General features: G+C 41.9%; 1 protein-coding gene across 3 annotated transcripts in view; it reads right to left on the reverse strand.

Moving 5' to 3' along the window:
- Nucleotides 1–14,740, reverse strand: part of Faf1 (Fas associated factor 1) — a 310,745-nt gene that overhangs the window by 255,434 nt on the left and 40,571 nt on the right. For all 3 annotated transcript variants that reach the window (XM_057784436.1, XM_057784435.1, XM_057784434.1), the window contains exon 2: nucleotides 14,387–14,455. Coding sequence is in view for 2 of the 3 variants with exons in the window: in XM_057784435.1 (XP_057640418.1) it covers nucleotides 14,387–14,455 (69 nt within the window). In the remaining variant the exon portion in view is untranslated. The remainder of the gene's footprint in view (nucleotides 1–14,386; nucleotides 14,456–14,740) is intronic.

Genomic DNA, 14,740 nt, shown 5'->3' on the forward strand with positions numbered 1-14,740 from the left:
ATGGGGTCTGCCTTAAGAGTGTGGTTTATATACCCAGTGTTTATACACCCATTGGAAAAAACTGGCTTTTCCTCTCCCACCCAGTAGGTGGCAATTACAAATAGCTTCACAGTTATGAGACTTTGGCACCCTGCTCTTAGGGTGTGCCATCACAACGAACCGATGATGCTTACTTGCGAGGGTACATCACAAGCAGACATTCCCTCCCTGGATGGAAGCTGGGGGAATCACTGGCCTTTAACCTGAGTATCCAGCCACTTCTCTCATCCATTTGCTGGCCTTTGGGACCCTGTGGACAGGGCCAGAAAATATAGGCTGAGGAAAGCCAGGGGAAGAGGCACTATGTGGCTATGGGGAGGTCATCGTTCGTGCTGGGCAAAGATTTACATGCAGCTACTTTGGAATCACCAATGTTCTTGTCCTCACCATGCTCTATAAGGAAGCCCAATGGCTTGAGCTGATTTCTCCGAGGATGAATTCATACAATCATCCTCTGGTTTGTCATTAGGACCTGAAGAGGAAAAGGAGATACTGTTCAAACTCCTTCCAGGGAAAGGATTTTAATGACCTAAGAGTTCTACCACTTCCCAATAACCCCATGATTGTCGCTAAGCCTTGAACAACCCTCTGGAATACAGGTATCCAAACTATGGCAGGTAGCAAGAAGTATTGGGACATGCAGTTATGACAGACTACAGCTGCCAATTTGATTTTGCAATGTGATTAGCGAGCAGCATAGATACAAAGCACTTAAATAAGAGAAAAGATAAATACATCATTAAAAGTACTTTCTTTGCCATTTTTATACTATTAATGAAAAGACTGCTTTTTTTAAAAGATCACTCAGTCAATAGTGAGATGTGCCTAAAGGTAACAGAATAGACAGATTAAGTAGATTCTTTCAGCAATACAAACTGTGACTTATGAAATAGTAGTATCTTGGAGAGTAAGAGAAATACTGCTTAGGGAGAAAGGGAATGCAGCAGACTATAGAAAGCTAACCTAACTTCAAATTTCAGAATAACCTCTACAACTTAGAGCAGATCAATTCACTTTTTTAAGCTCGTTTCCTAAGCTTTATTATGAAAGCATAAAACTGATTACAACATCTCTACATGCTGTTTACTGAGGAAATTTAAATAAAATTTATGTAAGGGGGGACTATTTTTTGCATGTATAGTCTCTCAAAAAGAAAAAAAACTACAAAATAAGGGTAAGAACAAAACTGCAAGTCAGGCAGTGGTGGCACACACCTTTAATCCCAGAACTTGGAAAGCAGAGGCGGGTAGATCTCTGTTGAGTTCAAGACCAGCCTGGTCTACAGAGCAAGTTCCAGGACAGCCTGGGATACACAGAGAAACCCTGTCTTCATGTGGGATTCCCCTCTGTATGCTGTGAATGCCATTGGTTAATAAAGAAACTGCCTTGGCAGGTTGATAGGGCAGAGTAGAACTCAGCGGAGAAAACTAAACTAAATGCTGGGAGAATGGAAGTGGAGATCTAGAGATGCCATGTAGCCCTGACAGACGCCGGAACCTTACCCTGTAAGCCACTGCCTCCTGGTGATTAACGAAGATGGGTTAATTTAAGATATGAGTTAGCCAGAAATACACTTAAGCTATTAGTCAAACAGTATTGCACATTTTTAATCCCAGCACTCGAAAGGCATGAGCAGATGGATCTTTGTGAGTTCAAGGCCAGCCTGCTCTACAGAGCAAGTTCCAGGACAGCCAGGGCTACACAGAGAAACCCTGTCTCGAAAAACAAAACAAAAAAAAAAACAAACAAAAAAAAATTGAAAAAAATGAACATAGCAGAACCTAACAAGATATTAAGAAATATCAATGTATATGAATTTATATATTAACATCTTACTTAAAGATAAAGAACTATAAGCTAAAACGTTATTTAAAATTTTATTATTATTTAGCAGCACTGTATTTTTAAACATTGGTGACAATAAATACAAAAAATTATATAGAAATTTTAACTGCCACATATTATTTTCTTCTCCAAGCACACTCTGGTGCATATCAGTTGATCTTTGGAACCAACAGAAAGAATTGTCCAGTCATCACATTTACAGGTGTTGCTGAACCAGGGGCTTTTTTTTTTTTTTTTTTTTTTTTCCGAGACAGGGTTTCTCTGTGGTTTTGGAGCCTGTCCTGGAACTAGCTCTGTAGACCAGGCTGGTCTCAAACTCACAGAGATCCACCTGCCTCTGCCTCCCAAGTGCTGGGATTAAAGGCGTGCGCCACCACCGCCCGGCTACCAGGGGCTTTTTTGCTGCACTGATATTTTATTTAAATCACTTGCAGTAACAGAAATAAATTGAATATCATAAGGCAAGCTGAAAATATAAGCCTACTTTTAAAATCAAGCTAATGTGTAGGCTGACAAGCTTTAAAATGTATCATTTACACAGCATTTGATGGATATGAGCAATTTTATAAGCAACTGAAAGTTTTGTTTTCTTTTAGATATTTAGGTCACAAAGCAATACATACTAATACTAGCTCTTTAAGAATTAACATAATGTCCTTAATTTCCTTGCACTGAACTGAACCGCTATTTCATTTAAGTTTTTTAACTGTGTTCTAAAGTATAACTTAAATAAGTAGTGCTAAAAAATAAATAAAATAAAATAACATTAAATATAACTCTCCCTTTGTATGAGTGGGGATTTGGTTCCAGGAGGACACCCATTTCCAGCCCAAATGCCTTATATAAATAACATGGCATACTTTTTACACACAGACCCTGGTCTTATAGTTTCCATTTCTGTGCAGAGACACCATGAATACAGCAACTCTTATAAAGAAAACATTTAAATCAGAAGCTTGCTTACAGTTTCAGAGGTTCAGTCCATTACCATTATGATGGGGAATATTGTTGCATATAGGAAGTTGTGATGCTGGAACTGAGAGTGCTACATTTTACAGGCAACAGGAAGTTAACTGAGACACTGGGTGGTATCCTGAGCATAAGAATCCTCAAACCCTGACCCCACAGTGACACACTTCCTCCAATACAACTATACCCACTCCAACAAAGCCACACCACCTAATAGTGCCTCATAGTGATATTATGGGGACAAATTACATTCAGACTATGGAATTAAATCATCCTGTTTACTTTAAAAATGTATTAACCTCAGAATTGAAACCAGGACAGGTGTTACATTGGGAAAGGAGTTTTGCTTTTGTTTCCACAGGAGAAGAAAGGCTATGGATACCATCAAAGTTGATAAAGGTTCGATTTGAACAAGAGCACCCTCTTGATTAGAAGAGGTTCATCAAACAGCATGGCCATTCATTCAATCTAACACTAACCGATGTGACTAAAAAAATGCTTTTCATTTGATCAGATATAACTTGCTAAAAGGGAAACTCCCCAAAATTAGGGTTTGGGAAAGGTTTTGTTTTGTCTTGCCAAAAGAATATGAAGATTACTGAATGAGAAATCTGAAGAAAATTAACAAATCATCCAGAAAATAATGAACCAAGAAATGTTTGTTTATGCTGTTCTCTCCAGACATAAAATGTAAATGGTCTTTTAGTACTCCTAGTCCAGTTAAAGATTAAAGCTGTCTTTGGAGTTGGAGTGTGGTTCTCCTTCTCTGAACCCAAGCATGCTTATTAAAGTGAAATCCCAACTCTGTCTCATGTCAGAAGAGCCACCTGATATGGAACAGAAGAAAAACAGATATTTAAGGAAGGACTAATACAGTGTCACTAATATCATCATCCTTTGATTTTATTTTGATTCTTCAAAGTTTTTCTCCCCCCGCCCTTTTTGTTTGTTTGTTTGTTTGTTTGTTTGTTTGTTTGTTTTTCGACACAGGGTTTCTCCGTAGCTTTGGAGCCTGTCCTGGAGATAGCTCTTGTAGACCAGGCTGGCCTCGAACTCACAGAGATCCACCTGCCTCTGCCTCCCAAGTGCTGGGATTAAAGGCATGCACCACCACCATCCGGCTCCTTAAAGCTTTTCTTAAGATAAATTATCTCAAAATTTATAAGATTTTTTTATATATACATACATATGTGTGTGTATGAAACTTTCTGTCATATTAATGGTCATATAGAGTACTAACTAATTCTAGAAAAAAGTTTCATCTAGCTTCCTGTATATGATTTCGGGTTTGGATGTCTATCAGGTAACTAGGAATTAGGTTTTTGTACTCTTGATGTACATAACAAATATTGATCCTTTAACCTCTTTGAGATCTGCTGCATATGACATTTAAAATGTTTAAGCTTTCTGTAGTGAAACAAGACTGTCTAAAAGCTACCTCTGAAGTCTCAAAAGGAGGAAAGGATCCCACAACAACGATTCCTCCAGGACTATAATACCACTAAGCTGAAAAATATCACCTAAAGATCAGCTTTGGACTACAAACTGCTCAGGACAATTTGGAAAGCAGAGGCGGGTAGATCTCTGTTGAGTTCAAGACCAGCCTGGTCTACAGAGGGGAGACTGGGACTTAAAGGCTCTGTACTTGTTAGTGGATCCATTCATTATTAGATGAACAACAAATTAATGGGATAATAACAGAATGGCTTTGTTATAAAAAGCTCCCACTTAGGCTAGATCTGCATTGGAATGAAGAGAAAGGTACCCTCAGGGCAAGACTGTACTTAGCTAGGTTTCCAACCTGAGAAAAAGAACATAAAACTCCTGGAAGGCATTGCAATAAAAAGCTACTACTACTGTGGTTCAGGAGAGTGAGAGTCCAACCCAAGCTGGCAGCTGAAATTGGTAGTGTCATCCACTTGGTAAGAATGCATGTGTAAAAGAGCTGTGAAATCTTCCACCATGATTTCAAAGAGCCAACGGGGCTGGGCAATGCATGACAGGAGAGTCCCTATCTGAAGCCTGGATATACAGCTCCATAAAGCTGTGGAAGTGAAGCTTAGATTGCAATGGAGACTCCCAAGATGTTGTATATGCCAGAGACAGGAGACATCTATCAAGGAGAGTTGCACAAAGGGAGTGGATCCAAGCCTAGAGAGAGAATTATATTACAGGCTACAAAACTAAAAGTCCAGAGCTGCCTACACCTTTTAGTATCAGACATGGAGCTACAGAATTTGGAGTTTGTCTCTCTAGGTTTCAGTTTTGCCTTGGTCTAATATTTCTTTACTATACACTGATTCCTTCCCTTTAGAATGGTAATGTCTTAGGGTTTCTATTGCTGGGAAGAGACACCATGACCATGGCAACTCTTATAAAGAAAATATTTATTTGAGGTGGTGGTTTACAGTTCCAGACATTCAGTCCATTCTCATCATGGTGGGGAGCATGGTGGCATGCAGGCAGACACTGTGCTGGCTACATCTTGATCAAAAGGCAACAGGAAATGGTCTGAGACATCGGGCATGACTTGAGTATATAGGAGACCTCAAAGACCACCTCCACAGTGACACACTTCTTCCAACAAGGCAATACTTATTCAAACAAAGCCATAATTCCTAATAGTGCCACACACTATGAGCTTATAGGGGTCAATTACATTCAAACAACCACATTCCACTCCCTGGCCTCCATGTGCTTTAACAATATCATAATGCAAAATACAAATATTTTACAAATATTGTGAAATCAAAATGAAAAAGCAGATCACATACTTCAAGACTATAATGGCATAGGATTTACATTACCATTCCAAAACATAGGGAAGGGAGCACAGTGAGGAAATACTGGACCAAATCAAGACTGAAAACCAGATGGGCAAACTCCAACTCCATGTCTGGTGTCAAAACACTCTTCAGATCTCCAACTCCTTTCAACTTTGTTGACTGCAATACACTTCTTCCTCTTGGGCTGGTTCCACTTGCTGTTAGCAGCTTTTCTCAGCAGGTACCCTACAGCTCTGGCATCTCCAACACTTTGGGGCAGTCAAGACAATCCAGGTTCCAACTTCACACCTTTTACACAATGGCCTCTCTGGGCCTCCATTCACAACACCCCTGGCACATGCCTGTCCTCAGCAGCTTTCCTTAGTTGAGGGGGCAAATTCCATAAGCCGTTTCTTCTATCCTTAACTCTAAAGCCAGAACCACATGGCCAAAGCTGCCAAGTTCTGCTGTTTGCTGGGGCTGGAACATGGTCCCCTCATTCAATTACATCTTCACCAGCTCTCTGTGTTTGATTGTTACCTTCACTGCCTAAGCTTGACTGTCCTTGAACTTGCTCTGCAGACCAGGCTGGCCTCAAACTCAGAGATCCACCAGGATCTGCCTTTCCAGTGCTGGAATTAAAGGTGTACACCATAACATCCAGCTCTAAGCTTCTCATTGGTTCCTTTTCACAAACTAGAAAGTTAGTTGGATGGGATCTTGCCCTGAGGTCAACCACTCTCTTAATCCCATTTCTTAATCTGCTCCTTGAACACAGGATTTAGCTCTATTCCTCTTCCTGGTGCTCCCTTATTCAATTTGTACATTTTGTATTTTTACTTGCTGAGTATGCTCCTTTTCAAAAATCTGAAGGCGCAAGTCATAAACAATCCCACACCAGTTTGGAATTGTGATTAATAGGGTGGTATTTATTTAAAAGGGAATAAACTTACAGATCACCGTCCCAGACAACAGCCCTCTGCGCACGCAATTAGGAAGAAGTCTAGTCGCCGGAACCGGAGCAGGAAGTAAAGAGAGAGAGGAGGGAAGTAGCCGCTTTTTTTAAAGGGAAAGATACCACGCCCCAATGGGCTGGTATCTCGGCGGCTATTGGCTGGAGGAGCGGAAGGACCTCCCGCAACAAAAATCTTCATTAGAGTTACCACTAGTAACCATACAAGAGTCTATAGAAGGCTGTTTGAGATTTCCTCTGCCAATGGAATGAATCCAAACCTCCTCGTTACCATAGCCTCAGGCAGACTCTTTGGCAAGGGCAAAAAGCAGCCACATTCTTTTTTGTGTTACCAAAGTAGCATAAGTACAATCTCTAGACAACATACTAAAATTCTTCTCCTCCGATACCTCTTGGGCTAGCCCCCAACAGGTCAAGTAATGATGTGGGAGTGTCTGTATCTATCTGTTGCTTTCATTGGTTAATCAATAAAGAAACTGCTTGGCCTCTAATAGGACAGAAAATTAGGTAGGCGGAGTAGACAGAACAGAATTCTGGGAGAAAGAAAGCCGAGTCAGGCAGTCACCATGATTCTCCCACTCCAGACAGACGCAGGTTAAGATCTTTCCTGGTAAGCCAGCTCGTGGTGCTACACAGAATATTAGAAATGGCTTAGATCAATATGTAAGAGCTAGCCAATAAGAGGTTAAAACTAATAGGCCAGGCAGTGTTTAAAAGAATACAGTTTCAGTGTAATTATTTCTGGTAAAGCTAGCCATGCGGAGCTGGGCGGGAACACAGCCCACCGCTCCTTACTGCAAAGTAACTCTTAAAGAGCACCACTGTCTTCCACGTTCCTACTAGTATGTCCCATAAAGTAGTGCTTAAAGCATTCCACTGTTTGCCTAACCCAAATTCCTCCAAACAAAATCATGGTCAGGCCTATCACAGCAATACCCCAGTCTCTGGTGTCAATTTCTATCTTAGGGTTTCTATCACTGTGAAGAGAAACCATAACTAAGCAACTCTTAAACATCATGGCGGGGAGCATCTTGTAGCACAAACTCTAATTGGTTTTAATAAAAACCTGGAGTCAGATATTAGGGGTAAAAGCTGAGAGATCAAAGAAGACATGTAGTCAGCCACTAGAGAGACCTTTTACCTCTAGTGAATCCTCAGACTAAAGGGTTGATCCTGTCTCTGAATCCTCAGACAGAACCCTCAGACTGCATCTGTCTCCACCACACCTAGACTGCACTGAGCTCCGGCCTCCTCCTACCTTATATTGCTCTCTCCCAGCCATATCCCTTCCAGTCTCCACCTCCCTAGTGCTAGATTAAGAGTGTCTGACTCCCAAGTACTAGGATTAAAGGTATGAGCCACCACCACCTGGCTCTAATTCTCTTTTAGACTGGATCCATCTTGTGTAGTCCAGGGTGGCCAAGATGCTAGTGGCATATCATGAAACCTATACAAAATGAAGCACAACAGAAGGAAGATACATGGTTGAAGATATACCTTTGAAGGAGATATGGGGAATCCAGCCCACCACCCCTTATTCCTTAGATGACACAAGGTAGTCACTTCATTGTTGCAGGGCATTTGATAACACTGTGAACACCAAGATTGTGTGATGTGGCTCAGTCCAAGCACATACCTTTAATCCAAGAGCCTTCTGCTTGAATATTATAAACAGGATTAAATAAAGTCAACCATAGGTCAAGAGGTGAAGCAAGAAACCAGTTGACAGAAAATGAACATAGGATTATTAAGAAAAAAACAGAGAATAAGAAATGAGGATGGGGGCTGGAGAGATGGCTCAGCAGTTAAGAGCATTGCCTGCTCTTCCAAAGGTCCTGAGTTCAATTCCCAGCAACCACATGGTGGCTCACAACCATCTGTAATGAGGTCTGGTGCCCTCTTCTGGCCTGCAGGCATACACACAGACAGAACATTGTATACATAATAAATAAATAAATATTAAAAAAAAAAAAAGAAAAAAAAAGAAATGAGGATGACCAGAGACATACACAGAAGTAGAAGGGAGGGACACTGAGTTGGCAGAGATTTTTGTTTGAAGCAGCATGAGAGAATGAGGTTTCTTGGACTGAGGAGAAGTTCAGCTGGGTGCTTTCTCTGCCTCTCTGGGCTAGCAGACTTTTATCCCAGCATCTGGCTTCCAAGTCTTTATTGAAAAAACTGAACAACTGAGATTCTATTAAAAACAACACTTCTTTTGCAATGTGCTCCTGACATGGTATACTGCCTTATCACAAACCTAAAATCAACAGGGTGATCAACCAAGGACTAAAACCTCCAGAATTGCTAGCCAAGTAAACCTGTCTTCTTTTTCAGTCGACTGTCTCAGGTGTGACACAGCACTGCAAAGGGGACTAACTCATCTTCTATTCTTCATAAGATAACCAGTTGTGAATATTCTAATACAGCAAAGAAAACAAAGTAAGTCTATTAGAGATCATACATTTTTTTTCCCTTGCATGTTAGAGATGGGGGGGGGGTCTCACTGTCCTGTCCTGGCTGGTCCTGAACTCACTACCTAGAGCAGGTTGTCCTTGAACTCACAGAAATCAGCCTGCCTCTGCCTCCTGAGAGAAGGGATTAAGGGTATATGCCACCACACCCAGTTTGTTACATTTTTTAAAAATCATCATTAGCTAGTAAAAAGCTAGATCCATGACATTCACTCAATGGTCCTTCAATACATAAGTTTTTCATTATAATAGTTTTCCATTTCACCACAATTCCTGATTACAGTGCCAAATGCATGTTTCTTTACAGTTCTCTAGTAATTATGCACAGAAATGAAGAAACTGTATAAGAGATAGATAGATATAGATAGACAGACAGATAGATGAAATTTAAAACACTGACATCCTAAGTTAAAAACTTAAATTATGTGCAATGTTCTATAAGATTCATGAAATGTAAACCAATGCAGTCATAATTCAGACACAAAATAAATGCAGAAAATGGAGTATGACATATTAAAAGTTCCATTGCTATTTCATACTCTTAAGGTTCATCTAACGCATACACACAATATATAAGTGAATGCTGTATAAAAATGGCAGAAACAAAAAAATATACCAAGCCAAAGAAAGAAGTACAGCAACTTTCAATAAAAATAAAGTGGAAGACATATTGCCAGCTAAAAGATAATTTCAAATGAAAAAGTTTAAATTGTAAAAGACACAATAAAGGACTGTAGGCCTAACTTAGTGGTAAGAAATTTGCCTGCTATGTATAAGACCTAGTTTCAACATACCAAAAACCTGAGAAAAAATAAAGAACAGAGAGCAGAAAGGGGAGGAGGAAGGAAAAGAAGGGAGAGAGAAGGAAGGAGAAGGATAAAGAGAGTATTTGATAATATTTTCCAAAATCAAGCAAGGCAGAAATACATGGACAGCACCTCACCTCTCATGTATTCAGAGTTATCTGGGAAAATTCTTGTGCAGTATTTTAGAAAGGCTGGGTCAAGACAATATTCACACACAATATTCATACAGCCAATAAACATCTTAAACTTTAAAACTAATGAATGTAGGCAATAGAAAAGGAGATGAACAAAAACTTAGGTCCCTACGGCATTACATAGTACCAACTAACTGTAAATTCCAATATCAAGGATTGTGTAGAGAGCCATGTGGAGTCACACCTGATGGCTATGTGTAGAGAGCTGCGTGGAGCTGCACCTGATGATGCTGGCTCCCGCCCTCCGCGATCCCGAAAGCAAGTGCTCTCTGTGATAATCAACTCCTAATATCAACTAAGCCTGACTGATCATGCAATGATTGTCAGCTGCTTGCATATGCGTGGATCTTATGGGCAGTGCCCACCTGGCAATCCGGGGTTGGTTGCCCATGCCTACTTAATGGCTGGGAGGTTTTGCCCGAGGAGAGAGGGAGAGAGTGAGTGAGTGAGTGAGTGAGTGAGTGAGTGAGTGAGTGAGTGAGTGAGTGAGAGAGATTTTACAATTGTTAACAAGGTCCTGAATAAACTGCTTAGCAAGAAGAGCTCCGGTGTTGCGTGTCCTTCTTGCTGGTCAAGAAGACCGCGACAAGTGGTGGCCCGTACGGGGACAATACAAGTGGTGCCGCGTATGGGGAACCTCCAAACCTCTCTCCGTGGAGCCCAGAACTTGCAGTCGGGGTGCACCGTATAATCCTCAGGTAAAGACTGGGGATCCACGAAAAAAGCGGGTTTTCCGCTCTCGCCGGTAGAAGGGAGAGTGGGGGTAATAGGGCCGCTGTCGGTGCTCATGTGGGTCCAACACAGATTCCCTAACCCAGCTGGAACGGAGTTGCGAGGAATAAAACTAACACAGCTTACACGGTCATCCTGGAAAAAGCCAGAATCACTCTTTATTCTCCAAACATCTTATAAACCCCTGAATTGAGTGGGGGAAAACACATTAGGCAGATGGATTAAAGTGAGGGCCACGACCATAGTGGACGGTTTATAATGAAAATAAAAGAATGGGATTTTAGAATGGGCGCTTCAACATCACACCTGATTTTTCTGGCTCTTAACGAGCTGTTATGGAGCGCACTGGAAAGGTTTTTGACTGAATGTGACACAATTGCTCCTTGGTTTGCCGTCTCTGGCAATCTTAGTGTGTCATCCTGGGACAAGCTTGGTAGAGATCTGAATTTTGCCACTGAACAAGGTACGCTAAGGAAGGGAGTTAGATTCATGTGGTTTGAATTACCGAGACCTCCTGAGTTTGCAGTGGAGTGTGAGCAGCTGTGGCAGCGCGGAGGGTCTGCAAACACCCAGGACCTGCCTTGAGGACTGACAAGGCCAGAACGCTAGGCCACTCCCAGAGTGTGACTGAGGGCGTGAAGCGCAGGGCAGCACAACCATGATAAGATCTGTTGGCCAGGACCTCCGTCCCTGCCCCAGGCAACAGGCTGAGACGGGATCTGTCCCACCCTGATGGGGTCAGCTGGGCTCTGCGCTGCCACGCCTCCACCTTCCAGCTCGGTGGTAGAGTCTCCGCCTCTCACCAGTCGCTGCTGTGACCTGCCTCCAAGCAGCGCGGCTGAAAATGGCAGTAAGAATGCAACTTCCCCGCTCAGCAGGAAGTAGCCAGAGAGATTGACAATGTCCAAATTCCCCATAAGATAATTTAAGCGGGGTCCCTTCAGAGTAGCAAGCCTGCTTTCCTGAGTTCCGCTCCACTCCATGCACCAGTCTGGACCCAGAACGAATGCAGTTGGGGCAGAAAGGCAACTGGAGCAGAGCTGGAGCAGAGCTTTGCTAGGTGGCTGTGGTGGAAGGCACATTGCCTCAGCAGTCGGTGTCCAGCCTGGCGGATGCCACAGCAGTGCCAGAAGTATGCAACAAGTACTGGAGCTGAGACAAGCTGGAGCACAGACCCCACAGGGCTGCCCGAGAACGCAGCATAGCTGCAGGGAAAGGAAAAGGCAATGGCAGTTTCAGGCTCTGCACACCGCTGAAGAGTCTGCGACAGAGCGAATTTAAATCAAGAGACTGCCCTATTGTAGGAGCAGGTACCTGTGTGTACTGTTTTAGCCAAAGGGTTGGTAGAATACCATAGCCCAAATGGGAGGTTGGGTCTAGTGGTAATTGGGAACCCTACTGCTGGCAATCTCAACACCTGTTGTCATGGGCATTTATCTTTAAATCCTGTGTAAGATCAGACAACCCATGAGAATACAGCATATGGTCACTTAGCAGAAGCAGGATCAGCTGAGCTGCTAGGGAAGCCAAAGAGGTGCACGAGGGAGAAGGTGTCTTCCATGCACTCAGCAGACAAGAATGAATGTGCCACGGGGGTATGGCAGCTGGGGTATGTTAAGAGAGGCAAGTCCATACCCTAGTCTGTCAGACATTTCTATCCATCCGGGGCTGTGTGTGACCAGCATTCAATATGACTCATGCAGCTAATCTGTCTAAAGAATTGTCTAGATATCTTTTAGGTAATTGGTCTGGTGAATTCGAACAACTGGAGAAGCTACGAGTGGCGATAGTGACTGTGAACTCCACACACATGGATACCAGCCTGGCAGAAGGACTATCCTCCTGGATCACTCCATAGATCATCTGAAGGAGTGGGCGGGAGTAGGAGCCCTAGCAGGCTTAATGGTGCTTGCCTCCCTGGTATGCCTGTGGTGCGTCTGTCACATAAGGGTTTCATAGCATTGCAATGCAGTTATGATCATTCAGGCCTTCACGGCTATTGAAGCAGGACAGTCCCCTCAAGCTTGGTTATATTTGAGCACAGGATGAGAGGCTTGCGCACTGCACTTGAGGTAAGCATACATCAACCTCAAGAAGAGCAAGTCTGATTGCATGTGGGTTGGTGTCTAACTCCCACCTCTGTAAAAAGACACCGGACAGGTCTAGTGTTCTCTGGGTGGATGACACCTGGACATACACTAGTACATGTTCCATTTTTAACAGATCAGACCTCTACTCTTGCCTGTTGCTTTGCAAAACAAAAAGGGGGAACTGTAGAGAGCCGTGTGGAGTCACACCTGATGGCTATGTGTAGAGAGCTGCGTGGAGCTGCACCTGATGATGCTGGCTCCCGCCCTCCGCGATCCCGAAAGCAAGTGCTCTCTGTGATAATCAACTCCTAATATCAACTAGGCCTGACTGATCACGCAATGATTGTCAGCTGCTTGCATATGCATGGATCTTATGGGCAGTGCCCACCTGGCAATCCGGGGTTGGTTGCCCATGCCTACTTAATGGCTGGGAGGTTTTGCCCGAGGAGAGAGGGGGAGAGTGAGTGAGTGAGAGAGATTTTACAATTGTTAACAAGGTCCTGAATAAACTGCTTAGCAAGAAGAGCTCCGGTGTTGCGTGTCCTTCTTGCTGGCCGAGGGGGACCGCGACAGGGTTGATATAGCCCACTCTCTTGGTCTTCCTTTTGGTTCTCCTTTATTCCCTTTGGTAAAGCCAAGAGGACTCAGTGGGCTTTGTAACCTCCCCAGTGATTTTTATCAGCTTGACCAAAAGACTATCTCAAATATATGTAAATTAAACAATATATTTGTTATTGCAAAAGGTTTCAAGACAAGTAGCCCAGAAGCATCACTCCAAATATGCTGCTGCCCCTCATCCCTATCCCCATCACGGCACTGTCATCTCTACCATGCCTTCTATATAAAACAGGAATTATAAAGCATGAATTCAGGTCAGGCAGGAGAAATATTTCTCAATTTTCCTGTACCAAAATAAAAAACAAAGTGAGAGATAAGACCAAGAAATAAAGACAAAGACAGAGATAGAAGGGAGGAGACAGCAGGATCAATGATTTAAGAAAAAAAAAAGTCATCTCCACAGAGTTGACAAAAACATAAATGAATAAAACCAGAAGTCCATTAGGCTTTAAGTATCCGAATCCCTAAAAGTATTCAATATGACCCAAAAATTCAGTCATAAATTGAATATATTCAGTTTCTTCTAGAAAAAATACTAAAATATATAATACACATATATAAGAACGTTCTCCACAGTAATGTTTACAATATTGTAAACTACTGCAACACTATTAAATGCCCACCAGAATAAGGATGGTAAAACTATTATACTACAACAACATGAAATATTACGCAAACATTTTAAAAACGAGTAGCTATATTTAGTAAGATAGAAATATGTTAATACAGTAAATATAAATTATAAAAATGTTACTATAAAAGAGTTTTAACATAAAAGTTTAGTGATATAATTACAAAAACAACTTGCAATAAATATACATAAACATTAAGGCCATTCAAGAATTCATAAAGTTAAAACTCGGGTCAAAGAATAAAGTACTTACCACCAAGTCCCAGTTATTTTGTTCAAGCAATGTAATAGCTTCATCGATGTTTTCAATGCCAGTACATGCCTAAAAACCAAATACATATGCATTTTTTAGGATTTTAGAAATTAGGTCAGACTTAAAATATAAATGGTATAAAACATAATTTAAACTGCATATAATCTGAATGAAGTCAAGATATTAAGTGGCTCATACTTCTCAGTAGTTAATACATAAGAGTTTGAAAAGTCTTACTTGCAAATATTAACAATTACAGGGATGGGAAGAGATGACCCAGTCAGTAAAGGTGTCAACCCTGGCAACCTGAGCTCAATTCCTGGGACCCACATTATGGAAAGAAAATCAACTCTT

This window comes from Chionomys nivalis, chromosome 11, assembly GCF_950005125.1.
Source record: "Chionomys nivalis chromosome 11, mChiNiv1.1, whole genome shotgun sequence".
NCBI lineage: Eukaryota > Metazoa > Chordata > Mammalia > Rodentia > Cricetidae > Chionomys > Chionomys nivalis.